The sequence below is a fragment of the Acomys russatus genome, chromosome 16 (genome assembly GCF_903995435.1).
Source record: "Acomys russatus chromosome 16, mAcoRus1.1, whole genome shotgun sequence".
In the NCBI taxonomy this organism is placed as follows: Eukaryota; Metazoa; Chordata; class Mammalia; order Rodentia; family Muridae; genus Acomys; species Acomys russatus.
The window spans coordinates 6,299,801-6,324,795 of NC_067152.1; the positions used below are offsets into that span (position 1 = coordinate 6,299,801).

The 24,995-nt window shown below is 44.2% G+C and overlaps 1 protein-coding gene across 1 annotated transcript; it reads right to left on the minus strand.

The window, feature by feature from the left end:
* Positions 1-8,823: 8,823 nt before the first annotated feature.
* On the minus strand, positions 8,824-24,615 carry Wsb1 (WD repeat and SOCS box containing 1). Its single transcript, XM_051158089.1, has 9 exons — positions 24,287-24,615; positions 19,899-20,067; positions 17,630-17,895; positions 15,021-15,152; positions 14,390-14,490; positions 11,891-12,063; positions 11,214-11,327; positions 9,818-9,925; positions 8,824-9,421 (listed from the first exon to the last, which is right to left on the minus strand). The coding sequence occupies exons 1-9, from the start codon at positions 24,324-24,326 to the stop codon at positions 9,262-9,264; spliced, it is 1,263 nt and encodes a 420-aa protein (XP_051014046.1). The 5' UTR covers positions 24,327-24,615; the 3' UTR covers positions 8,824-9,261.
* Between the last annotated feature and the right edge of the window lie 380 nt (positions 24,616-24,995).

The following is a 24,995-nucleotide window of genomic DNA, read 5'->3' on the forward strand; positions in this document are numbered from 1 at the left end:
GCCCAGAGTGAGTGTGGCTTTTTAAGCATTTGTTTAAGGGGAAAGAAAAATACCAAGGCATGAAAAACAAAACCGCTGAGTCAACACACTAAGCCCCTCCCCAAAATTCTCTGATTTGCCTCAGATTTGTAGGATGATGCAATTGTTACCAACACCCAAGGCTGTGGAGACGTGAGCTTACGCTGAATGAGTAATAGCTCTCTCCTGGGCTTCAGCTAGGCCTTTGGCCAAGTGCTTCAGGGGTGTGCAAAGCTGAGTTCTTTTTTTTTTTTTTTTTTTTTTTTTTTTTTTTGGTTTTTCGAGACAGGGTTTCTCTGTGTAGCCTTGGCCATCCTAGACTCATTTTGTAGACCAGGCTGGCTTCGAACTCACAGCGATCCGCCTGCCTCTGCCTCCCGAGTGCTGGGATTAAAGGCGTGCGCCACCACGCCCGGCCCGCAAAGCTGAGTTCTAAGTGTGGTAATCTTATCTGTTTCCAGGTAAAGGAAGTTCAGAGGGGAAGGGATTTGCTTACCCACATAGCAAGGAAGTGGTTAGAGCCAAGATTTTGTTTTGTTTTGTTTTTGTTTTTTGAGGACTGGGTCTCTCTATGTTAGCCTAGGCTGTCCTGGCCCCACTCTGTAGTCGAGGCTGGCTTTGAACTCATGGAAATCCACCTGTGTCTGCCTCCCAAGTGCTGGGATTGAAGGCATGTGCCATCACGCCCACCTAAGCATTGCCTTTTTTTTTTTTTTTAGAGACAGGATCTCTCTGTGTAGTCTTGGCTATCCTGGACTCGCTTTGTAGACCAGGCTGGCCTCGAACTCACAGCAATCCGCCTGCCTTTGCCTCCCCAGTGCTGGGATTAAAGGCATGTACCACCACGTCTGGCTTTCTACTGACTTTTAAGATATGTGAAATGACTTGTTTTGTTTCGAAGATCCAGGCTGGTCTAGAATGCCCAATCCTCCTGCCTCCAAGTCCCAAGTCCTGGATGACTGGCATGCTCATCATGCCTGGATGCAGTACTGGCTTTTCCATGAAATTCTAGATACTACTGATTTTTATCCTCAGGACTTTAGATAATGTGCCATTTTAGTATGCACCATTCGAGAGATTTATGTCTTTTGTTTTGAAAGTTTTGCAGTCAGGCTCCTGAAATCCCAGCACTCAGGAGGCAGAGAGAGGCAGGCGAAACTGAGTTTGAGGCCAGCCTGGCCTACAAAGTGAGTCTGGGCCAACTAACTTTACACAGAGAAGCCCTGTCTCGAAAAACCAAAAACACCCGTTTTTCTTAGAGTTCAAATTGCCTCCAGCTTTCTTCTTCCTTTCTTCTCCTCTTCCTTTTTCTTTTTCTTTTTTGACTTTTGAGACAGGATTTCTCTGTGTAGGCTTGGCTGTCCCAGACTCACTTTGTAGACCAGGCTGGCCTCGAACTCACAGAGATCTACTTGCCTCTGTCTTCCAAGTGCTGGGATTAAAGGTGTGTGCGACCACACCTTTAACTTTCTATCCTTTTGCTTTAGTCTCTTGAGTGCTGGGGTTACAGGTATACACCACCACAACCAACAAGATTTTTTGAAAACCATGCTGATTATAAAATATATCTCAGCTTTAGAGATATTAAAATGTGATGGAGCTGGGTGTGGTGGCACACGCCTGTAATCCCAGCACTCAGGAGGCAGAGGCAGGTGGATCGTTGTGAGTGCAAGGCCAGCCTGGTCTGCAAAGTGAGTTTAGGACAGCCAGGGATACACAGAGAAACCCTGTTTCAAAAAACAAACAACAAACAAAAAGTGATGGAGGGGCCCTGGAGAAATGGCCTTTGCTTCTCTTTCAGGGAATCCCAGCTTGGTTCCTAACACCTGTCAGGCGGCTCACAAACTGCCTGTAATTCTAGCTTCAGGGGACTGGGTGTCCTCTTATGGTTTCTAAGGGCATCCACATGCATATGGCTTGCTTCTCTCTCTCTCTCTCTCTCTCTCTCTCTCTCTCTCTCTCTCTCTCTCTCTCTCTCTCCTCTCTCCCCTCCTCTCTCCTCTCTCTCCTCTCTCTCTCTCTCTCTCTCTCTCTCTCTCTCTCTCTCTCTCTCTCTCTCTCACGCATATAAATAAATAGAACATTGAAAAACCTTAGCCGGGCAGTGGTGGTGCACATCTTTAATGCCAGCACTCGGTCGGGAGGCTGAGGCAGGTGGATCTCTGTGAGTGTGAGGCCAGCCTGGTCTACAAAGTGAGTACAGGACAGCTAAGGTTACACTGAGAAATCCTGTCTCGAAAAACCAAACCAAACCAAACCAAAAAACCTCAGCAAGGCAGTTGCAGTGCATACCTTTAATCCCCGCACTTAGGAGGCAGTTGCAGGTGCATCTCTGAGTTCAAGGCCAGCCTGGTCTACAGAGTTCCAGGACCGCCAGGGAGACACAGAGAAACCCTCTCAAACCTGCATCCCCAATAAATAAATAAATAAATAAAAATTTAATGTAAATTTTTTGTGACAGTGTCTCATTCAGATCAGTGTGGCTTCAGCTTGCCTCCACCACCCAAGTGCTGGGCACACGCGTATTCGATACCACACCCTGCTTCTTGGAAGTGAATTAAAGTCTAACTTTTCACCAGCAAGTGTGGCAAGAATGAGTGAGCTTTGTTCATGATGAGCGAGGGCTGCCTTGCTCTGGATTTGCCCCACCATCAAGTGCACCTGTGAGCTGACACAGAGGAACTTATATCCAGTTCAGTCCAGCCTTGAGGACTCTGTCCTGGTCATGTCCTGACTGGTGAGGCTAATTTGTTCCTGTGGCCTGGCCAGGTGTTGGTCTTCAACAGGAGAGCTGGGACACCAGCTCACTTCTCACCTTCGGCCCAGCCCCGCTGAATCCTGCTACTGCCTGCTGGAATTGGCTGTCATGTGGGCAATAAAAATGATTTGTTTGAGTGAGATGGGTGTACCCAAGGCCAGCAGTGTGGAGAGAAAACTCACCAACCTCCGGTGTCATTTTCCTAGGCACTGGGCAAAGGGCAGGGCGCAACAGTCTGGGTTTCTTCCAGTTGTCTTGTGATATTCAGGGTCATTCCTTGTTTGTTTTTTTCCACAATCCAATGAAAAGGGTAGGGTGTACTGGGAAAGGGTTAGCCTGACATCATGGCTGGCCTCCTTGGAAAGAAGGAAGGTGCTGGCAAAGACACAGGCAGAGACTGTTTTCTTTCTAGCATCCACCCACAACTAAACTAAAATTGGAATCTGTATTCAGCGCCATCTTGGACCCTCATGTGACCGTGTCCATCTAGAGGAGGGAGCTAGTCTCTCAACTGGCACAGCCATAAAAAGAAGACAATAAAAATTCCCCAAACCAGCCTGTGGTCAGTACTCCACAAACGCTGGTTTAAAAAAAAAAAAATTTCAAGTAGGACCTAACACTGCAGAAAGAAAATACAAGCCAATGTCACCGGTGTGAGGAGACATTATGTCATTTAGCAGCCAAGTTAGCAATCACGCACATCTTCCTCAGGATAGCAGCCTTAGTCATCACGGGTAAGGAGTGTGGCCAAGCTGCTACATGCACACTCTCCTGCTGGGAGCCAGATGGGACCAGGGCCAGAAGGCTCAGCTTTGGCCAGGCTTTGAGAAGCATGACGCAGTTGGAGAACTGCTTTCTCATAGCACAAGCTCAGTGACTGGGCCCTGGGTCTCTCATCCAAACCCCCCAACTCAGGCTAAGTCCACGTCTGCTCACCAGGGGTTGGTTCCTCATCAAGCCTTGGCACCAACAACCCGTCCTTGTGACTCAAATGCCAGGCACCAACAGCTCCCGTGGGAAGGCGGCAGCATCTCCTCAGGTATAAGGAATTTGCCTTCTAAACAAGGAATCAACATCTAAGAATGATTAACTTATTTGCAACAGGGCTTTATTTGAAAGTCCACGGAGGAGGGGAAGAATTGAGGTGTCCTAGGACTCAGGCAAAACTGCAGTGAGCTAGCTGGGCCACTATCTGTGACCACCAAAGAGGCCCGTTAGTTAGTAGGCTATCCTGGGGGTTGAGCCTGATGAAACTGAACAGAAACAGACTGAAAGAAAACAGAAGAAGCTGGGTGGTGGTGGCACACACCGTTAATCCCAGCACTCGGGAGGCAGAGACAGGCGGATCGCTGTGAGTTCGAGAACAGCCTGGTCTACAAAGCGAGTCCAGGACAGCCAAGGCTACACAGAGAAACCCTGTCTTGGAAAAAAAAAAAAAAAAGAAAAGAAAATAGACCCTTGCAACACAGATGGCCCACGGGTTCGGCTGATTCTCTGCCCAGCCTCACCAATGTCATCCCAAAGAAACTTGAATCCCCTGCAGAGACAGGTATCACTGGGTGTGTCGCTGACTTTCATGCCACTGTGACCAAAGTTCCCGACAGAACCAACTTACTGGATAAATATTCTGCCTCACTTGGGCCGGCAGACGGAGGAGGCATGGTGGTAGGAACACGAGGCCGTGGTTGCGCTGCTCACACGGTGGCAGGTTAGGAGGTAGAGCTAGGCCAGAAGTAGGGGTAGGGTATAACTGTCACAACTCCCCAGCGTTGAGTGACCTGATTCCACCAGGCAGACCCTACCTCAAAGAGCCTTTAAAGTAAACTTCAAGCCTTCAAAACAAGCCTGTCCAGGAGTTTCCAGCTTCAGACCTTATTAGTGGGGACTGCGGAGAAGTGGCTTGCTCCTTGCTCATACAAGGAGGCCCTCTTGCAGGTCTATCTGCCCTGCTGTTACAAAGCACATAGACTGGATGGCTTAGACACAGCAGACATTCCTCACAGCTCTGGAAGGTGCAAGTCAGACCAGGAGCCAGCACCGTTAGGGATTGTAAAGGCCCAGTTCACTGCTCTGCCTCATATCTTAACAGGGTGGAGATATCTCTAAGGTTATTTCTGTGTTTGTTTGTTTTTTGAGACAGGGTTTCTCTGTGTAGTCTTGGCTGTCCTGGACTTGCTTTGTAGACCAGGCTGGCCTTGAACTCAGTGATCTACCTGCCTCCCAAGTTCTGGGATTAAAGGCGTGTACCACCTCACCCAGCCTCTAAGGTCATTTTTATAAGAATACAAACACCTTGCCGGGTATGGGGGTACATACCTGTCATCAGGACGCTCGGGAAGCAGAGCCAGGCAGATCTCTGTGAACACAGAGAAGCCTTTTCTCAAAAAACCACACACACAACGCATAATTTGTGACTGCCCTTTTTCTCCGTAACTACCCAGATGACACTGAGAACATGCATTTTTGTGTTTGGGGCCTTGTGCTTCCCAGCTTACATGTATCCTCAGTCCTGGCTCTATTTTATATCCTTGTCCTCAGCCATCTCTTTTTCTTTCAAACCGAGTTTTTCTGTGTAGCCTTGGCTGCCCTCAACTTGATTTGTAGACCAGGCTGTCCTTAAACTCAGAGAGATCCAGATGGCTGCCTCTGCCTCCCGAGTGCTGGGATTACAGGCGTGCGCCATGTCAAGCATCTCATAGTAGCATCCTTACTCTCGTGATACTGACTCACTGCCCACAGTGCCGGAAAGCAACAGCCCATATTCTCCACAGCATGACAATGTTGCATTATCAATCAACAACTAGAAAACACAACCTATTGGGATAGCTACTTGAGTCTTCTGGACCTGCAGGAGATAGTTTAACAGTTTTCCCTTTATTTCATAGGTGGAGGAATTCATTTAGTTTGTGTGGCCACAGGCCAGCATTTGGGTATCTTCCTTGACAGCTCTCGCTGCACTGCTTTAGATGGGGGTCTCTTTCTGATTTAGACAGAATGGCTGGCCAGTGAGCTCCAGGAATCTGTCTTCCCTGGCCTGGGATTACTGATGCATATGCCACACACTTGTTTTGTTTTGTTTTTCTTTTTTTCTTTTTTTGAGACAGGGTTTCTCTGTGTAACAGAGTCCTGGCCTTTCTTTATAAACCAGGCTGGCCTCGAACTCACGGAGATCCGCCTGCCTCTGCCTCCCGAGTGCTGGGATTACAGGCATGTACCACCACCACCCCGCTACACTTGGCTTTTTACATTGGGTGCTAGGTACCCAAAATCAGGCCCTCATGTTCACCCATCTGAGCCATCTCTCCAGCCTTCTTCCTTCCCCCTTGTGGTGCTGTGGGTTGAATGTGGAGGCCTCTAGCATGCTGTGGAAGCACACTACCGCTGACCTATTTCCCCAGCCTGAAAGTGATTTCTGCTGTAAGCCGCACTTAAGCATCACTTAGCTCTAACAGGAATATGTACTGCTAGAGTTAGTAAGCCTCATTTTTGTTTTGAACAAGGTCATCTGGTGGACAGAAGCTCTCTACACATCAGATCTGAGTTCTGTAAACTTCTGAGTTCTCTGCATGGCATGCTCCTGTGGTTACCTCCTTATGGATTTAGCGGTAGGGAAAGGATGCCCACAAGTCAAAGTGGTACAGGTCAGACACTTGTGCCAACCAGTTCTCTCTTCCACCATGGAAACTCTGCACTCTGGTCCTCAAAGCTTGGCAGCAAGGACCCTTCTCCACTGACTACCTCTTCAGCCCTGTAGTAATCTGTTGTTGATCTGCATGCTCTATACTTAAAATGCAGTGAGGCCAGAAGTTAGTGGGAGCTGCACAGATAGAATGCTCCGCCACCTCCAAGTCTTCATGGCCTCCATGGTTTCTGTGTGAGACAATGTTTAACTTCTCATGCCTTTTCTTTTCTTATCCTCGAGCTCGGCTGGCAGCCAAGTCCACTGCCTAGACTAAGAACCATGCTAGTTTCCTCCAGTTGTTGTAGCTCTTGCTGCCCTTAGGACAATGCAGACCAGACCAAACCAACTTTATCTCAATCACAAGCAGGCAAGGAATTTCAAGGATCATAAACTGAGGGTTTGCCAACCTAAGCTCAGGTTACAGGTCTTAAAGTGGTATGCAGCATTAAGGTAGTGGGGAAATAGGGGGATCGCTGTGAGTTAAAGGCCACCCAGGGTGAGCTACATAGTTAAGACCCTGTCTCAAAACAAAATAAAAACCAGGGCAATCAAATCTGAATGCCACTAATTTCTTGCCAGTTCTCCAAATGGTATGGCTGTGGCAAGGAACACACAAGAAAAGCAACCTCAATCTGAAATCACATAGCTAGAATCTGGCCCAAGAAAGAGCCCAACCACCTTTTTCCCTGCCTCCCTTTGGGCATGTATAACCCCCTTCCTCTCTAAGGCAAAAGGAAGCCCAGGCATATTTGCATTCTGTTGTGTCGCTTTCCTATGGCTCTGAGGCTGCCAACAGCATAGCATGGATCATTCGACTAAATATCTTTACATCACTGGTATTGGGTGTGGCCATGAAAAGTAAACATCCTGTGGAGATTAATCGTAATTTTTAAGATCCTATTCTTTATATATTTAAAATGCAATTAAAAATTTTAATTTAAACGTTTTTTAAACCTCTTCTTTCCTTCTTTGAGAAAGTGTTTCTCTGTGTCGTCCTGGCTATCCTGGAACTTGCTTTGTAGACTAGGTTGGCTTCAAACTCAGAGATTCCCCCCCCTGCCTTTTCATCCTGAGTGCTGGGATTTAAATCTTATTTTTAAAATTATAGTAGATATACAAGTGAAATGCAGGGGGGAAAAATCTTAAGACCTTAGAAGTGCCTTTGCTTCTTGTATAATATAGAGGACACTTGAGAAATTACTTGGATTCTTTTCTGGCTTTCATAACCACTTCCATATAGTTTAACATAGCCAACAAGAACATCCAAATATTCTCAGGAGACCATCATACCCTTGAGATCACGCGTGGCTAACAGTGTGTTAGCCTTCTTCAAGGACCCAGGCTACCATTTAACCAGTAGGTTTATTTGTTTTTTGGTTTCGCTGTGTATCCTGGCTGTCCTAGACTCACTTTGTAGACCAGGCTGGCCTCGAACTCACTGCAGATCTGCCTGCCTCTGCCTCCTGGGTGCTGGGATTAAAGGTGTGCGGCACCTCGCCCAGCCTAACAAGTAGGTTTAATTTGAGCTGTTGCTCTAAAAGATATTCTTTTGCTCAGAGCTGTTTTCCTTTACTCTACAGATTTAGGTACAAGTAAGGCATTGCTCCCAGAACACAACGGCATACACGTGCTCAGGAAACAATGCCTTCCTTCGCATGGTTTCTTCCTCACATGCTGGTGGGCCCACCATTAGCCTTACAGTGAAGCTGGACAAAGGCACCACACAATGCAACACACGAAACAAATGTCTGCAATGCATTATTTTATGACTTTTAATTAAAAAACTCAACAAAGATATAAAACAAGCATTTTACATAATACATACATTCTCAACATCTGCAGACGAGATAAATAAAAGGCTAAACCAGACATATTGTATTGATTCTCTTTGGTAAGTTACCAATATCATCCTCTGCAGAAACAGAATGTTTAAAAAAAAAAAAAAACCAGTCTTAAAATAATTGTCCCTTAGTAGTAAAATAATAATACAGTAGATATATTTTTCAAATTGACAAGAATGCATAATACTTTATTCTCTGAGGGGTAAGTATCTGCTTTCCAAAATTAAGGCCTACAGAGATACCACCTTTTTTCTAGCTACCTTTCCTGGTTCTTTTTGTTGTGGTGGTTGTTGGGGTTTTCTGTTGTTGATCCTACTGCCTCTGCCTCCCAGTGATAGGATTAAAGGCAGGCACCACCATCGGCCGGCTCCTGGCTCTTTTTTTTTTTTTTTTTTTTTTTTTTAATGTCACAAACTCCTTGACATACCATACTTTTGGAAAGTCTTTTTCATATACAAAAACTCTCTCCCACCAGTCAGCTCGACACCACCCACCCTAATCGCTTCCTATGAGGCAATTCTGCTTTAACTCAGCATCATCTAAACTCAGTGCCCTCAAATAAAAAAGAGCAAGGATTCCACTGAATTTGCTCCAACAAACAGCACATATACACACTGTGGCTCTACTGAAGCTATAATTATATATACATACAGGTCAAAGCTAAGAGTTAGAAAACTAAAAAGGCCCATTCGATACATAGCAGCTCATATCTAAATATATACATGTATGTATATGTTTTCACAGTTAATCTTTTAAAAAATTACATGATATGTTCAGAAATATTTCTCCTATGGTCTATAAATAATGCTTTAAAAGTCCAACTAACAGAATGAAGTGTAAGCATTGATCAAGTTAAATAAATCTTCTGAGCCGTCAAGAACAGATGCTTGAGCTGGTTGGCAGAGCTGGAGGTGTTTTGTAAGGGTGTTGTGTCAGGCCTACCAGGAAAGGCAGTCTTCCTTCTAAACCCGGTAGGAGAGAAACTCCAAAACTTTGGAAGGAACGGGCAGTTTCTGGACTTCTTGGGTGGGCATCACTCTTCGGATCGACATACGACATAAATGTTGAAGGCTAGGGACTTGCCTTGGAGTGGCCCAAAAATACACACTTCCGTCATGTGTCCTTTAGAGAAATAGACAAACAAAAGCATAGTCACCCAACTACACGTATCCCACGTCCTACAGCTGTGTATCAGAGTCACACATCTCATCTTCAAATCTAGTAAGAACTAACCAGTGATGTAACAGTATTAAAAATAGTTTGTCTAGGGAGTTTACAGAATTTTTTTCTCTTAAGAAACAAGAGAGGGGGCTAGAGACATGGCTCAGCTGTTAGGAATGCTCAGTGCTTTTCCTGAAGACCAGGGCTTCAGCTCCTGCCTGCAACCAGTTCTAGATCACACCCTCTTCTGGCCTCCACAGGTACTACATGCACATGGTGCACACGCATGCAAAAACACCCACACACAAAGTCAAAAGAAATCTTCAAAAGAAAAAGAAACAGGAAAGAGGTATTTACCCAGCAGCTAAAACACTGCCATCAGTGGAAAAGGCACAGCAAAGACCATTGCTCAAAGGTGCAACTTGTACCGGACAGTCCTCATCAATTCTCCAGAACCTCACCATTCTAGAAGGGAGAAAAGTGACCTAGTGAGTTGAGTGAGTCAGAAAGCAATGCTTCTGTACCCTGAGAACACACACACAAGCCTCTCTCAAAGATCATGGTAACTTTGGATGAGGCAGGCTCCTGTGTAACCCAGGCCAGCCTGCAGGGCCTGGTCTTTCCTGCTTTTGCTACCGAGAGCTGGGGTTACAGGCACATGCAGTCTCCACCCAGCTAATGCAGCTTTTGTTTTGTTTGAGATAGGGTCTCACTACTTATCCTAAGCTGGAATCCTCCTGCCTCAGTTTTCCAAGTGCCGTAATTACAGGCATGAGGCTCCATATTCTATACTGTTGTGCTCTATATACAGAGTATTTTACAATTTATACAATTACAAGTTGGTCATTTGGATGAACTCCAAAGAGATTACAAGGCATGGCTTTGTAACTTCATGTATTTGAACCTGTAACGTTCACGACTGGAAGCTTCCTCATTTTCTTTTTTTTCTTTCTTTCTTTCTTTTTTTTTTGTTTGTTTGTTTTGCTTTGTTTTGTTTTGTTTTTGTTTTTCAAGACAGGGTTTCTCTGTGTAGCCTTGGCTGTCCTGCACTCGCTTTGTAGACCAGGCTGGCCTCGAACTCATAGCGATCCACCTGCCTCTGCCTCCCGAGTGCTGGGATTAAAGGCGTGCGCCACCACGCCCGGCTGCTTTCTCATTTTCTTACAGATAAATATGACACAATCTGCTTTACTTTTTTCTACATTTGCCTAATCTCAACAACAGTGGCTACCAATTTACGGCTGTATAACACCACAGCCAGCTAGGCAAAAAGCAACACCTCCCAAGGTGCTGTTCAAAGGGAAAGCCAATTACAGGACGAGCATGGTGGTCCACACTGAATTCCCAGCACTCAGGGGCAGAGGTAGAAGGGTCATAAGTTCAAGATAAACCTGGCCCACATACCAAGACCATTTCAAATACAAACAAGTGGACAGATAACCCCTCCCCCACAAAACCCTAAATGTAGCTATAGAAGAGTGTTGAGTTAAAACATGCTTTCTTTCATTAAGTAGAAGGATGAAAAAAAACTTTAAAAAGTATGAATATAGGCCGGGAATGGTGGCACATGCCTTTAATCCCAGCACTCGGGAGGCAGAGGCAGGCGGATCTCTGTGAGTTCGTGCCCAGCCTGGTCTACAAAGTGAGTCCAGGACAGCCAAGGCTACACAGAGAAACCCTGTCTCAGAAAAAAAGAAAAAAGAAAAAAAAAAAAAAGTATGGCTATAGTTAGAATTCTACTCCATATACTTACTTATCATCAGCAAGGCTTGCAACATGCAGTCCATCATGACTGAAAGACACAGCTCGTACCCATCGGTCATTCGCTCCTCCAGCAAATATTGGAGTGGGTGGGGGAAACAGGTGCCTGGGAGCAGACATGTTATCAGTGGATTTCAGAATCAATTCAAGAAACAAAATGGGCTTGGTACCAAGCTCATTGGCCTCTGGATAAGGTTTAAAGCGGGGCTTTGATGATACAGCTAACACGGAGGAAAGCTGTTACAGCTAAGCTAAATGCCATAGGAAGCTGAGTGCTCAGTCAGCACAGGACCATGCACAGAGGACTGTCCTTCAGCTAAGGGACACAGCAACTGAGCTTCCCTGCTACCACTGGCAACAAAAGCGAGGGCTTCTGAAAGAACTGTTCACCTCTTTTCACAAAGCTCACAGCATTTAAGTTCAACTTCTGTTTAACACTTTTCCCCAGGCATGACATTCTTAGTAGGGCACTGTTACGTACCCAGACCCACCTAGTAAGAGCCAGGCTTACTCTGGGTAGTCTAAAGCTTTGCATTATTCAAGCGCTCACATAATGAGACTATTCATTGTACACTTGGTTAGGGATTCTAATTTTTCACGTAAATTCTTCAAAGCTATAGTGATAGCCAACGTTGGATATCAGACTGAAATAATTCATATTGTACTCACCCAAATTCCATCAGAATGTCTCCACTGTGTGGATCCCAGACATACACACGAGTATCGTAAGATGCAGTAGCTAACAATGCTCCGTCAGGAGAAAAGTCACAAGCTACAACATCATGGTGATGCCCTTCTAGTCTCCTTATCATGGTGTAATTTTCCATATTCCAAAGGAGAACCTGAAATAATAAAAAGGTAAATGTTATAGTTTCACTCAGTCACACAGAGGACAAAGGGGCACATCTTAAACTACAACTGCTACTTTAACATTATATTAAATTAATTACAAATTACGAGTAATTTAAAGAATATGCTCAGTGTCATAGATTAAAAATCAGTCTTTAAGTTAATTAAAGCAGACATGCAAATTTCTATCTCAAATGTTTCTGTTAAATGTTAATTTAAAAAATAAGCCTAAAGGGAAAATAAAGGCAATGTAATTTAACCACAAATACTGAGATCCATTTATTCCAAAAACTAATTAACTAAAATATACAGAAATAAATAGGGTTAAGTATTACAAACCCCTTTCTCTTTTTTCCAGAAACTATCAATTTTTAAAAATATATACAGACAGAAAATGTAATGTTAGCAAATTGTTACTCCATTGGCATCTCCCTTTGAGATAATCACTTGTTTACAATAGGCTTGGGTCACCACGAGAGCCTAGGAAGAGAAACAGACACTGCAAGCAAAGAGAATTTTCACAGCCAAATGTAATTTTACTGGCAAACAAACAAGGATGTTAAACCACATTACAAGTAAAAATGTTATTTTTTTATTTTATATATTTAATTATAACATTTTTTGTAATCAGGACTTAACATTTATTTTTTTTTCCCAAAATGACTATAACCTATTAGTTATTTTCAACATAAAACAATGAAATTGCTTAAAAATAAGTTCACATACAGTTTAGATTTTAAACATCCAAGACTGTGCAGAGAGTTCCAAATAAGTTTTGCTGGTTTTTTTTTGCTTTGAGGCAATATCTCACCAAGAAGCCCAGGCTGGCCTTTAAGTAGCCCAGGCTGGCCTTGAATTTGTGACCCACTTGCCTCTGCCTCTCAAGTAGCTCTAGACAGGGCTCTAGTGCTTACTGCAGTCTGTCAGGTTAAACGTGAACTTGGAGGTTTACAGCAAGCAAGCCTAGTGAGACAGCTGCCCTCCTCCTGAAGTAGAGCGGTCCTTCATGCTGCTTCTTTTCTGTACACATTATTCCCAAAGGAAAGTAAGTACAGTAACTGGGCCAGTGACTTAAGGTACTGCCAGTATCTTAAGAATTCTAAAAAGCAGAGAAAGCACTCAGAAACCAGTTATCTTACATTAAATAGGGCTCACTTGTCACACTCTCAATTCCACCAAACTAGAAGATCAATTTACTCAGGAGTCTGGGTTTTACTGTGGGAGAAATTATTTTTAAAGGGGGAAGAAAAAAGAAAAAAGAGAAAAGAAAAGAAAGAAAAGCAGAAAGTGGCCGTCGACCAGCACCTGTGTACGTACAGTACACCTTGCAGCCGAATGCAAGGTTACTTCATCCTATGGTAAAGGTCGCCCCCAGCCCGGTAGCCAGAGATGCCACTCTTTCTGCCCAGCTAACACCATGTGCGCCTGTGTGCGAGTGGTGCCAGCATAACCTCAATCACACCAATATTGCTGCCACCACCTGTGACAGGGAAAGCAAGAAGCATATGGAAAACACACAGCCTAAAAATAGCAATGTCAACATCTAACTTGTTTTTATGATTAAAAAACAAACCTAAGCTATTTTGTTCTAAACTTCTAACATTCACAGCCATCATTCTAACACACTTTTTGGTAAAATGTCTTTATCTAGGCACAACCCCCACCCCCATTAGTCCAAAGAGTTTTGTGATCATTATGCGTATCTGGAGCTCAGCCAGTTTCACTAATACTCAATGCTGCTTTAACTTAGAGCTAATAAACTGACAGTTCACTAAAAGCACCACCCTCAATAATGATTAATTAAGCTGGCAATAGGCACACTGCAAAACTATGTGCAGCTTCGCCCTTAATTCAGTCTAGTACATACTTGCACTAATTTTATTATGTTTTTAAATTACTTTTTTTTTTTTTCAGTTAAATGTCCAGGATCAGCTGGGACAAAATATAAATAAAGGAATAAATGAATAAACAACAACAAAAGAACCCCAGCAAACTGGACAAAACAAAAACAAAGAAATTATTTAGAAAGGAAATAGCTTTAAAATGAACTAGACTCTGTCTATAGCACATAAGAGTTGCTAGATTTCACCAAAATACTGACTATGACTAACCCTTCATTTTACAAGCATCTCTAAAAGCAATTCAATTTCTCAATTCACAAATAACTAATATTCTACATGCAAATTCTCTCCATCATGAAATAAAGCATTTAAGATACTCATGACACCGAGCACAGACTTAAGGTTACTTAGATTTAAAATGATTAAGCATACGTCATCATCCAATTCACATAACATGCACAAGAACTCTGACACGTACTGCTTTACTGGCTCCAACTGAACACAGCATAGACGAGTCAGGAGAGAATGCACAACTGTACACCCAGTTCTGATGCCCCCGCAATACTTTCATCATGTTTCCTAAACAAAAAGAAGCACCTGTGTCAGGAGAATGCATTTCAAATCAGCAACACCTTGACTGACATGACAGTAGTCTACAGTTATCAAACTTTTATAGCTGAGAAACGTGTGTGTGTGTGTGTGTGTGTGTGTGTGTGTGTGTGTGTGTGTGTGTGTGTACACACAGAGGCCTTCCATATGTGCCGCCTTCTTGCTTGCTTTCCTTCCTTCCTTTATTCCAAGGCAGGGTTCTCTCAAGGTAGCCCAGACTATTCTACAACTACTACGTAGACCACACTGGCTTTGAACTCACAAAGGATAGTATCTGTTGCTTGATAAAATTATACGGGCCAGGCGCCATGGTGCACACCTGTAATCCCAGCACTTGGGGAGGCAGAAGCAGGCAGATCGCTGTGAGTTCGGGGCCAGCCTGGTCTACAAAATGAGTACAGGATGGCCAGGGCTACACAGAGAAATTCTGTCTTGAAATAACAAAACAAACAAAACCCACTCTTTTCCCCAGGTGAGGAGAAGTCAGAAGGCATACATACCATCATCTTTCAGGTCCCACACTCTCAGCGTTTTGTCTCTTGAAGCTGACACAAGGATTAAGCTCCCATCTGGAGCAAATGTTAAGTCTCTGACCACTTCAATGTGGTCCACCAAATTAAGGAGGAGTTTTCCTAAATGTGATTGAAAGGAGAAAAAAGACAAAATCAATTATTTCTTATCTTCTATTTTTATAGGTTTGTTAACTGTAATCACTGAGCAGACATTCTCGGGTGCCTCCTTGTTTTATGGAGTAAACTACTTCACTTAGTATTAGTAGCTGTTTTTACTTGTGAGGATTCACTGCTCAGGTTTTTAAGTAATTTCTTCCCAAGATAACAAACCCTGCATTTATTAGAAAAATGTAAAAGAATGGCTGAAATGTAAGAAAATCTTTAGATCAAATTAGCCCCCAGGCCAGGCATGGTAGCACACAGGCCATCTCTGTGAGTCAAGGACATTCAGGGCTAAACAGAGAAATCCTGTCTCAAAAAAAAAAAAACAAAAAACAAAAAAAGAAAGCCTTATATCACTGACTTTTCTAAGTATTTGTACAGCACAACTTTTTTTTTTTTTTTTTAAGTTTTTAGTTTTTCAAAACAGGGTTTCTGTGTGTAACCCTAGCTGTCCTGGACTCGCTTTGTAGACCAGGCTGGCCTTGAACTCAAATCAATCCACCTGCCTCTGCCTCCCAAGTGCTGGGATTAAAGGCGTGCGCCACCACGCCCAGCTATCTCACAACTTTTAATTTTAACATTACCTAAACAAAAAAGTACTTATCAGCTACTAGAAGTTTTGTTTTCTAGAAAAATTTGTGGTCACCTCAATTTTTCCCCAATAAGCCAATGAAACTGTTTCCTTGTCCCCAATCCAATGTCATTATCACTGTCTGTGTTCTTCGGCAGATCTTGCTTCAATGCCACTTAAATCAGTTTATGTTTGTGAACACACACTAGAGCAAAACCAAAACTCTCCTTTTCTTCTTGTACTGCTGGCATCAGACCTGGGTTCGAAGCACTGTTCATCAACTCCATTACCACTGAGCTTCCTTCTCATCCTTGGTGGAGACAGGATCTTACTGTGCCGTTCATGCCGCCTTCAAGTTGCTATGTAAACCAGGCTGGCCACTTAGCCTTCTCCATATTGGGATCGCTGTGTTTATGTCAGCATGCCCAGTTTGAACACTTATTTTTCTTTGTTTTGTTTTCTGACAGGCTCTTTCTACAAAGCCCTAACTGACCTAGAGCTCATTTTATAAATCAATCTGGCCTCAAACTCAGAGATCTGCCTCTGCCTCCTGAGTGCTGAAATTAAAGACATGCACCACCACATCCCACTTCGAACACTTAATTGCTCAAAGAACTCGACTTTTCTTTCTTTTTTTGTTTTTGTTTTTCATTTATTTATTTATTGGTTTTTCGAGACAGGGTCTTTCTGTGTAGCCTTGGCTGTCCCAGACTCGCTTTGTAGACCAGGCTGGCCTTGAACTCACATCGATCCACCTGCCTCTGCCTCCCAAGGGCTGGGATTAAAGGCATGTGCCACCACGTCCAGCTCTGTTTTTGTTTTTCAAGACAGGGCTTCTCTGTGTAACAGCTCTGGCCATCTTGAAACTCGCTCTGTAGACCAGGCTGGCCTCGGAACTCACAGAAATTCCACCTGCCTCTGCCTCCCGAGTGCTGGGATTAAAGGTGTGCGCCGCCACCGCCCAGCAAGAATTCAACTTCTCAACTTACACGGTTAGACACTGGATAATGACTAAAACTTCTGAAGGTTAGATAGATTAAAGTCTGAATTGCAAGCTCGGCATGGTGGTACATGCTTTTTACCCCAGCACTTGGGAGGCAGAAGCAGAGGCAGCAGATCCCTGTGAGTTTAAGGTCAGCCTAGTCTACATAGTGAGTTCCAAGACAGCCAGGACTACATAGAGAGACCTTGTCTCAAAAACAAAAGAAATGAAGCAAACTTCAATTGAGTTAGTGGCTCGGGTGATAGATGCTTGCCCAGCATGCATGTGAAGGCCTGGAGTTGGATCCCAGCACTACATAAGACTGGGAGTGCCTGTAATGCCAGCACTCAGGAATGTGACAGCTGGAGGAACATGGGGAAAGCCATCGTTCCCTACAGTTTAGATACCAAAATCAAACAAACAAACAAACCTGATTTCCCATGAAAAGCTCTATCATTAAAAAAGCATGTAAGACATTTTGCTGAGTTATTAAACAAAATTATTAGTTTATAAATAATTAACTAAAATAAGACCCATACATGCTTTGCATGCTTTATCAAGAAGTATGAACTCTATTATTATTCTCCTAGATTAATTATGAACTGAAGCCAGGCGTGGTGGTGCACTCCTTTAATCCCAGCACTCAGGAGACAGAGGCAGGGGGATCACTGTGAGTTCAAGGCCAGCCTGGTCTACAAAGCGAGTCCAGGATGGCCAAGATAACATAGAGAAATCCTGTCTCGAAAAACCAAGAAAAAGAAAAAACAAAATACAATGAACTGAAGACTTAGAACAATTATAAAGACATATCAATTCTCATTTTTCTATACATTAAAGTCCTCAAATCATATTCCAGTGCTTCCATCATAAAATAATCCGTACCTGTATATACATCCCAGATTTTGATGCGACCATTGTTTAAGCCTGTGGCAAGAAGTAGCTGATCCTGTCCAAATCTGAACCGATGCCATTCTATATTAACACAGCGACTCTGTTTTTCTGGAACTGAAGACCCAAAAGCAAGACTCCAGACTATGTCGCCACAGTCTATGATGTGTTCACGGGGCTTAGTTTTTTGACCATTACTATTTTGTCTTGCCAATTTTAGACCGCTTGAGTTGGTAACATTCTTGGAACCATGCAAAAGACTGAGGGAGAAAAAAGTGAGAACAAATTCTTCTTTATAGCAAACTTCTGTAGACACTGTTAACACTTGTCAAATCTTCCAATACAATTATAACATTATTTCAATAGAAAGGAAAATTGGTATCTGAAAATGAGACCAGACAAATTCAACTCATGAAAACTATTGGTGGCTGATAGAATAGTCAATATGAAAGTTATTTATAACTTATTTTCCTTCCAAATAATAGGGCTTCAAGCTGGGCATGGTGGCGCACACCTGTGATCCCAGCACTCAGGAGGCAGAAGCAGGCAGAGCTCTGTGAGTTCGAGGCCAGCCTGCTCTACAAAGTGAGTCCAGGACAGCCAAATCTGCACAGAGAAACCCTGTCTCTAAAAAACCAACCAAACAAACAAAAAACAAAAAGAAAGAAAGAAAAAAGAAAAACCAAATAATAGGACTTCCTTACTAGAGCAGAGTAAAGCCTGGGTCTACATGAGAGAGGGCACTGTTGTCAGTGTCCAGCACTGGCCAGTGTATTTCAATTGAGACAGCTTCTATCACAGGAAGTACACTCAGTAGTGACCCTAAGACTTGTAACTTTTTGTTCGTGCACAGAAGTGAAGAAATGAGGAGAAAGACGGTAACTTCAATGTGAAACTTAAGGACTAATTTAGCTCATTTCCCAAAGTATCAAGTATTACATAACCCACTTTTAAGGATCCTAACGTAAACTGTTTTCAAAAATTAGAAGCTAGAGACCCCAGAGGACTTTGAAACCCCAGGTCTGCTCTCCATCAAAGCATAAATGGGGTGTGATGGCATGCCCTGTTATTCTAGCAATTCTGAGTAAAGGTGCAGAAAGATTAGAAGTTTAAAGTCATCCTAGGCTACATACTGAGTTTTGAAGGTACCTAGGCTAAAGTCCCATCCCCCTATTCTAATAAACTAGGGGCTGTGGTTCATACCCAGAAGACACCATCAGCCTAAGACAGGATCAAGAGGTTAAAGCCAACCTGGCCCACATAGTAGAACTTTCTTATAGGAGAAAAATCTCTCTCCTTTTTTTTTTTTTTGGTTTTTTGAGATAGGGTTTCTCTATGTAGCCTTGGCTGTCCTGGACTCACTTTGTAGACCAGGCTAGCCTCGAATTCACAGAGATTCGCCTGCCTCTGCCTCCCAAGTGAAAAATCTTTTTATCCATTACTGTTACCCAATAAAGTGTGTGAAATCCAAAGTGAACGCAAAAAGCCTCACCTAACAAAGACCAGGTGGTGTGACACAACAGGACACATACTAACATGACGCACAATTAATCTGTCTTTTCACACACATACACTTAACAGAAGACAGGGATGTAGGTTAGTTGGCAAAGTATTGGCCCCAGCCTATAAGGCCCTGTGGTTCAGTGGGGTAGGAACATAACTGTCTGAGAAATATTAAAATACTCTACAATGTACAAATTAAGTCCAGACCTTTTCTTTTTTTTTTTTTTTGGTTTGTTTGTTTGGTTGGTTTTTCGAGACAGGGTTTCTCTGTGTAGCCTTGGTGGTCCTGGACTCACTTGCAGACCAGGCTGGTCTCGAACTCACAAAGATCCACCTACCTCTGCCTCCCAAGTGCTGGGATTAAACAGACCTTTTCAACTATGTAGACCAGGCTGGTCTACTATGAGATCATCTGCATCTGCTTTCCCAGTGCGTACCACCACACCCACCCAGAGAACTTTTTTTTCCTTTTCCTTTCTGAAGCAAAGTCTGTCTATTGTGTAGCCCTGGCTGTCCTGTGTAGATCAGGCTGGTCTTGAATTCAGAGAGCCACTTGCTTCCACCTTCCAAGTGCTGGGATTAAAGAGATGCACCACCACAGTAGGTTCAGACAATTTTTCACACAAATCCTCAGTGCTGATTTAAACTACAAACACACTTGTAACACTGGCTATAAAGGGAAACTTAAATATTTTATTACCCAACAACACTGAAAGACAGCAGTAAGTTTTACAAATACAAAGGAAGAAAGAAGTCTTACAAGTTCTTAAGGCACTGGGACCACGGGACGAGCGTCACTATACGATACCCTTGTGACCACGCAAAGTATGAACCATCTGGAGCGAAAGCAACCGTCCAGTTCTCACCACCACATTTCTTGTCGAAAGGAGCCGCTGGAGCTAGAAGTTCCCCTATAGTGCGCGATCTCACTAAAACCAAAACAAAACAAAGCCGGATATTATATAATCAACAAGGGATTGAGATGGCGCTCACATTACTTCGGAGCTGGCTGCGGTTTTCTCCTTTCCTTCTACACAAGTCGAGTTTGCTCTCCACTCATAGAACATTAGAGATTCATTTTGTTTTGTTAGTGGTTTTCCAATATAAGATTTAAGTATGTCGCTAGGTATGGTAGGCACACCCATCATCCCACCACTTCTAAGGCTTAGGAAGGAGTTCAAGACCAGCCTGGTTTACATGACACCTTGTCACAAAGTTTCAGGGTGGTGAATGGGGGGTGGGTAAGATGATGGGGCTTTAAGGCCAGCCTGGACTATATATAGGCAGATCCCATGAAAGTGAGAAAGGCAAAGAGAGAAAGAAAGGGAAGAGAGGTAAGACTTTGTTTTAACTCAGGAGGCAGAGGCTGGTGGATCTCTGTGAGTTTGAGGCCAGCCTGGTCTACAAAGAGATTTCCAGGCCAGCCAAGGCTTATTATACAGAGAAACCGTGTCTCAAAAAAACGAAAGGGAACTTCTTGCCAACATACAAGAAGCCCTGGTTTGGTGCTGGGCATGGTGGCGCACGTCTTTAATCTCAACACTTGGGAGGCAGAGACAGGTGGATCTCTGTGAATTTGAGGCCAGCCTAGCCTACAAAGTGAGTCCAAGGCAGCCAAGGTTATACAGAGAAACCCTGTTTCCAAAAAACAAAAAAGAAAGAAAGAAAAGTGGTACCCAGAACTGTACTTTCTGGTGTGGTTTTATCAAAGTGATAGAGTGCCCCCCCCCCTTATTCAAAAGGCAGCCACCAACATAAACCACATTCATTTTACTGGCAGTCACATGACTATGATATAAGACTCACGAGCTGGTGAGCATCAGATGCCTGCACAATGGCGTCTCCATGAAAAACTTCAGAAAGAGCACACTGTTGGCAGGCTTCCTGCATTTTCCCAAGCCTACCCTCTTACATGCTCCTTCCACTGGGATTCTCTTAATATGCCCTGCCTCTCAAAACTGGGATTCCTGTTTAACCTTCATCTATTGGTCAAATTTCATGAATTTTAGTAGAACAGGTCTTGTTCACAAATAAAGGAAGCAAGTTTTAAAGTTCTACTTTTTTTTTTTTTTTTTTGAAGGAAATGGGAAGTATTAGATGTCAAAGAACGTCCTAGGTAAACCTAAGTAGAATACTGCATGTCCCACGAAAGAGTTTTCAAGCCTGTGTTTTAAAGTTACTTTAAAAAAAAAAAAAAAAAAAAAAAAAAAATCCAAGCTGGGCGGTGGTGGTGCACACCTTTGATCCCAGCACTTGGGAGGCAGAGGCAGGTGGATCTCTCTGAGTTCTAGGCCAGCCTGGTCTACAAAGTGAGTCCAGGACAGCCAGGGCTACACAGAGAAACTCTGTCTCCAAAAACAGAAATCAAAAACAAAAATAAATCTTGACCACAATCATTTGGCTGCTCTTCCTCATCAAGTGTTAATAAGAGATACCGTGTGGCTGGTTCAAACAACCAATATCCATGAAACAATAAACTAACTCATCCTCAAATGCAAGAAATTCTACTACCATTATAAGACCTGTAAAATAAATGGTACATGGTCAGTGTTTTTCCAATTGCCTTCAAGTTTCCTTACTGGCTAACAGACACGCCAAGTGATTTTTATACTTTAATCAGCTGTTTTAAATACTTGAGCACTAACTAGTAAAATATTACCAACCTGGAGTAAGGTTTACGCTAAAGAGCTTTCAAAAAAAAAATTTAATGGCTGCATCTGTTTAATGTTAGCATTGTAAGAAATGTTTAATTTCATGACCCTGGCTTAGGTCCCAACACTGACTGCCGTGGGAAACTGGCCCTAAAACACAACCCATCTGTAAAGCAGTTACATCATGAGTCACTGCTCAACCAGGCTAACCAGACTGAAGTTCTTCAAATTCTGCCCTCCAATTCCCTAACCAGAAAGGAAGTGGGACAGTGTCTTGTTAAAGTAAAGAGGGCAGTAGCTCACAGCAGTTATGTCTCTGTCCTAGAACTCTTCACGAGTCCTGCCTCTATTTTCAGCATGTATATGAAAACCCAAACTTGGCATGACTAGACTAATGCCAGGGGCTGGGGGGCTTTATCCATAAACACCAAGCCACACGGAGAAATAAATGTCTAACCTTGTATCCAAATGGCACTTCAAATACAAAAAAATAAGAAACTTGGCTTAGGAAAGGCCAAATTCAAGACATTTGACAGTTACTTTTTTATATTATATCCAGAAAATAAGGAGACACAAAAAGTGGGGGGAAAAAACTATTAAAAAAAAAAAAAAAAAAAATCAAAGCTGGGCGGTGGTGGCGCACGCCTTTAATCCCAGCACTTGGGGAGCAGAGGCAGGCGAATTGCTGTTGAGTTCGAGGTCAGCCTGGTCTACAAAGCAAGTCCAGGACAGCCAGGGCTACACAGAGAAACCCCGTCTTGAAAAACCAAACGAAACAAAAAAAAAAGAGTTTTCAAAGTACAGATAAATGAACAGTGTTATTGGTATATATGAAAGAGGAAAAACCATTGCTCAGTCCTAAAAATTTGAGGCCAGGAGACACAGCTCAGAGGTAGAACACTTGCCTACCATACACAAAGTCCTGAGTTTAATTCCTAGCACACTAGGAATAATAAAACAAAATTTAAGGGTCTGAGTTCAAAACACTTGGCTTTAAAATAGAGTTTAAAAACCAGCAGGAATTTAATGATTCCTGTAACTTTAACATGGTTATAAAACTAATATTAAAGACACCTGCTAATCAGCCATTCAACTTCATCCCGGGATTGGGGGGTGGGGCGAGGCGGGGTGGGGTGGGGAGAGACCCAGTTGAGTACAGAAAAAAGAAAAAAAAATTTTATTAGCTCAGTTTCTCATCCTTCCTAAGAAATACCTCCTCCAAACACTTGACAAAGTCATTCACACCAACAGCAGGAAAATGCAAAGGATCTCTGCTCACTGACCACTGCCATTTTTTAAAACTGATTTCACTATGTAGTCTTGGCTACTGGAACTAGCTATGCAGACTAGGCTCTTTTTTTTTTCTTTCTTTCTTTTTTCTTTTTTTTTTTTTTTTTTTTTGGTGTTTTGAGACAGGGTTTCTCTGTGTAGCCTTGGCTATCCTGGACTCGCCTCTGCCTCCCAAGTGCTGGGGCAGACTAGACTTTTGATCACAGATCTGTTTGCCTTGAGTGCTGGGGTTACCATGCCCAGCCAAATTAAAACAAGCAAAACAAAAGTAGTAATGTCAGTGTCTGCTAATGATTTTTTTTTTTACTCAATGAATCTCAAACAATGGCCTCAAAGGTGGCTCCTTTGAGAGGATTCAGATAATGCTAAGCGTTTTAAAGGGACCACTGGGCAGGTCTGTCCACACCCTTCCACTCCCCATTGTCCTGTCTTCTGCCTGGTGCGTGGCAGAGGTAGCCACTGGGACCACTTTTGAGCCCTTTTCCAGACTTCATCCTCTGTACAACAGCCCTCCTCCAGTCACATCTTCACGCTGCTCCTACCACGTATATAAGGCAGGATGCTCCCTCGCCTTTGAACCCTTCACTTTCGTAACACCATCCTTCAATGGGGTAAAGTTTTCCACGCGGCAGGCACCTCTTCAGGCCCCTTTCTCATTAGAGTGCCTGACAGACAGGAACTCCTACCTCCTATTACACCTCAGGACACAAAAAGTTCACTTTTTTCCCCACCACAGGCTCAAGATATCCTAAGACAGGCCAGCCACTTAGCCTATGCTAGGAATCCTTGAGATCCACTCGACATCCAAGCCCCAGGCAGAGAGAATCCCAGGATCTGGGACCCGCTCCGGGGCTGTGAAGGTGGCACCGGGGTCGCGCCCGAGCTGTGGATGGTGGCACCGGGGTACGGCGGGCTTGGTAAGCCTGGCCTCACAGTAACTCGGAGGCCCTCTCCGGGGCGCGGGTCCATTCACTCCCGGCCGACGCCCATCGCGGGGCCGCTTCCTCCCGCCACACGGCGCCGGTCCCCGCCTCTCCCCGTTTCTCCCGAGTCTCGGCATCGGGTCCCCCGCTTCTCATGCGCCTGGGCATCGGACTTCCCGCTTCTCCCCCGACCCCACCGCTTGCCCCCGCGCCCCCGGCCCCGGCGCCAGCCCCATCGCAGCCTGCCCGTCCTCCCCGCGCTCCCACTCCATCCTGGGCCTCACCGATCTCTTTCTCGTTGACCCTCGGGGGAAAGCTGGCCATCTATGGGTCACCGTCTGATTCCGGGAACTCGATTCGGGACGCAGCGACAGAGAAGGGAAACGGCGGGGGCTGAGGGGCGTGACGCGGACTCGGTCCTTCCCGGGTGGTGGGGACGGAATCGAGAGTGCGGGCGGCCGCTGCGGCTTCTGCGGAATGCCCGGCGGAAATCACCGGGAGACGTGGGACCGAGCCAGCGGGTCACACTCAGACAAAAGAGCCGGCGCGCCTTCCACTCACGGACTTGTACAGCCCACCAACACCTCCGCCGCCAAACCAGACACTGGGACAAGATGGCGGGCGGCACTGATGATATCTGGGAGGCGGGGTGTGGTGCGTGACGTCAGACTAGCAGGCCCCGCCTCCCGACGCAAGAGACGTGACATTCTGGGCTCACCCGCGGGCGTTGACCCCTCAACGAGCGACCTGCAGGCAGTTCCGAAGTCGAAGACAAGCAGAGCATAGTATAACGCCCGTGACCGAACCGGGAAAAAAAAAAATTGGCATTTCAGATGCTTAACTCCATTAACTACGTCCCTGGCTCTGTGGTGCAGGGGAAGTGAAGGTTGCAAAGATGAAAGAGATACAATGAAAATTAGCATAGTGGTGCTGGATTTGTCAGGACGTGAGCCAGCTGGTTTTAGAAAAGACTCAATTAACGGAGGAGACCCA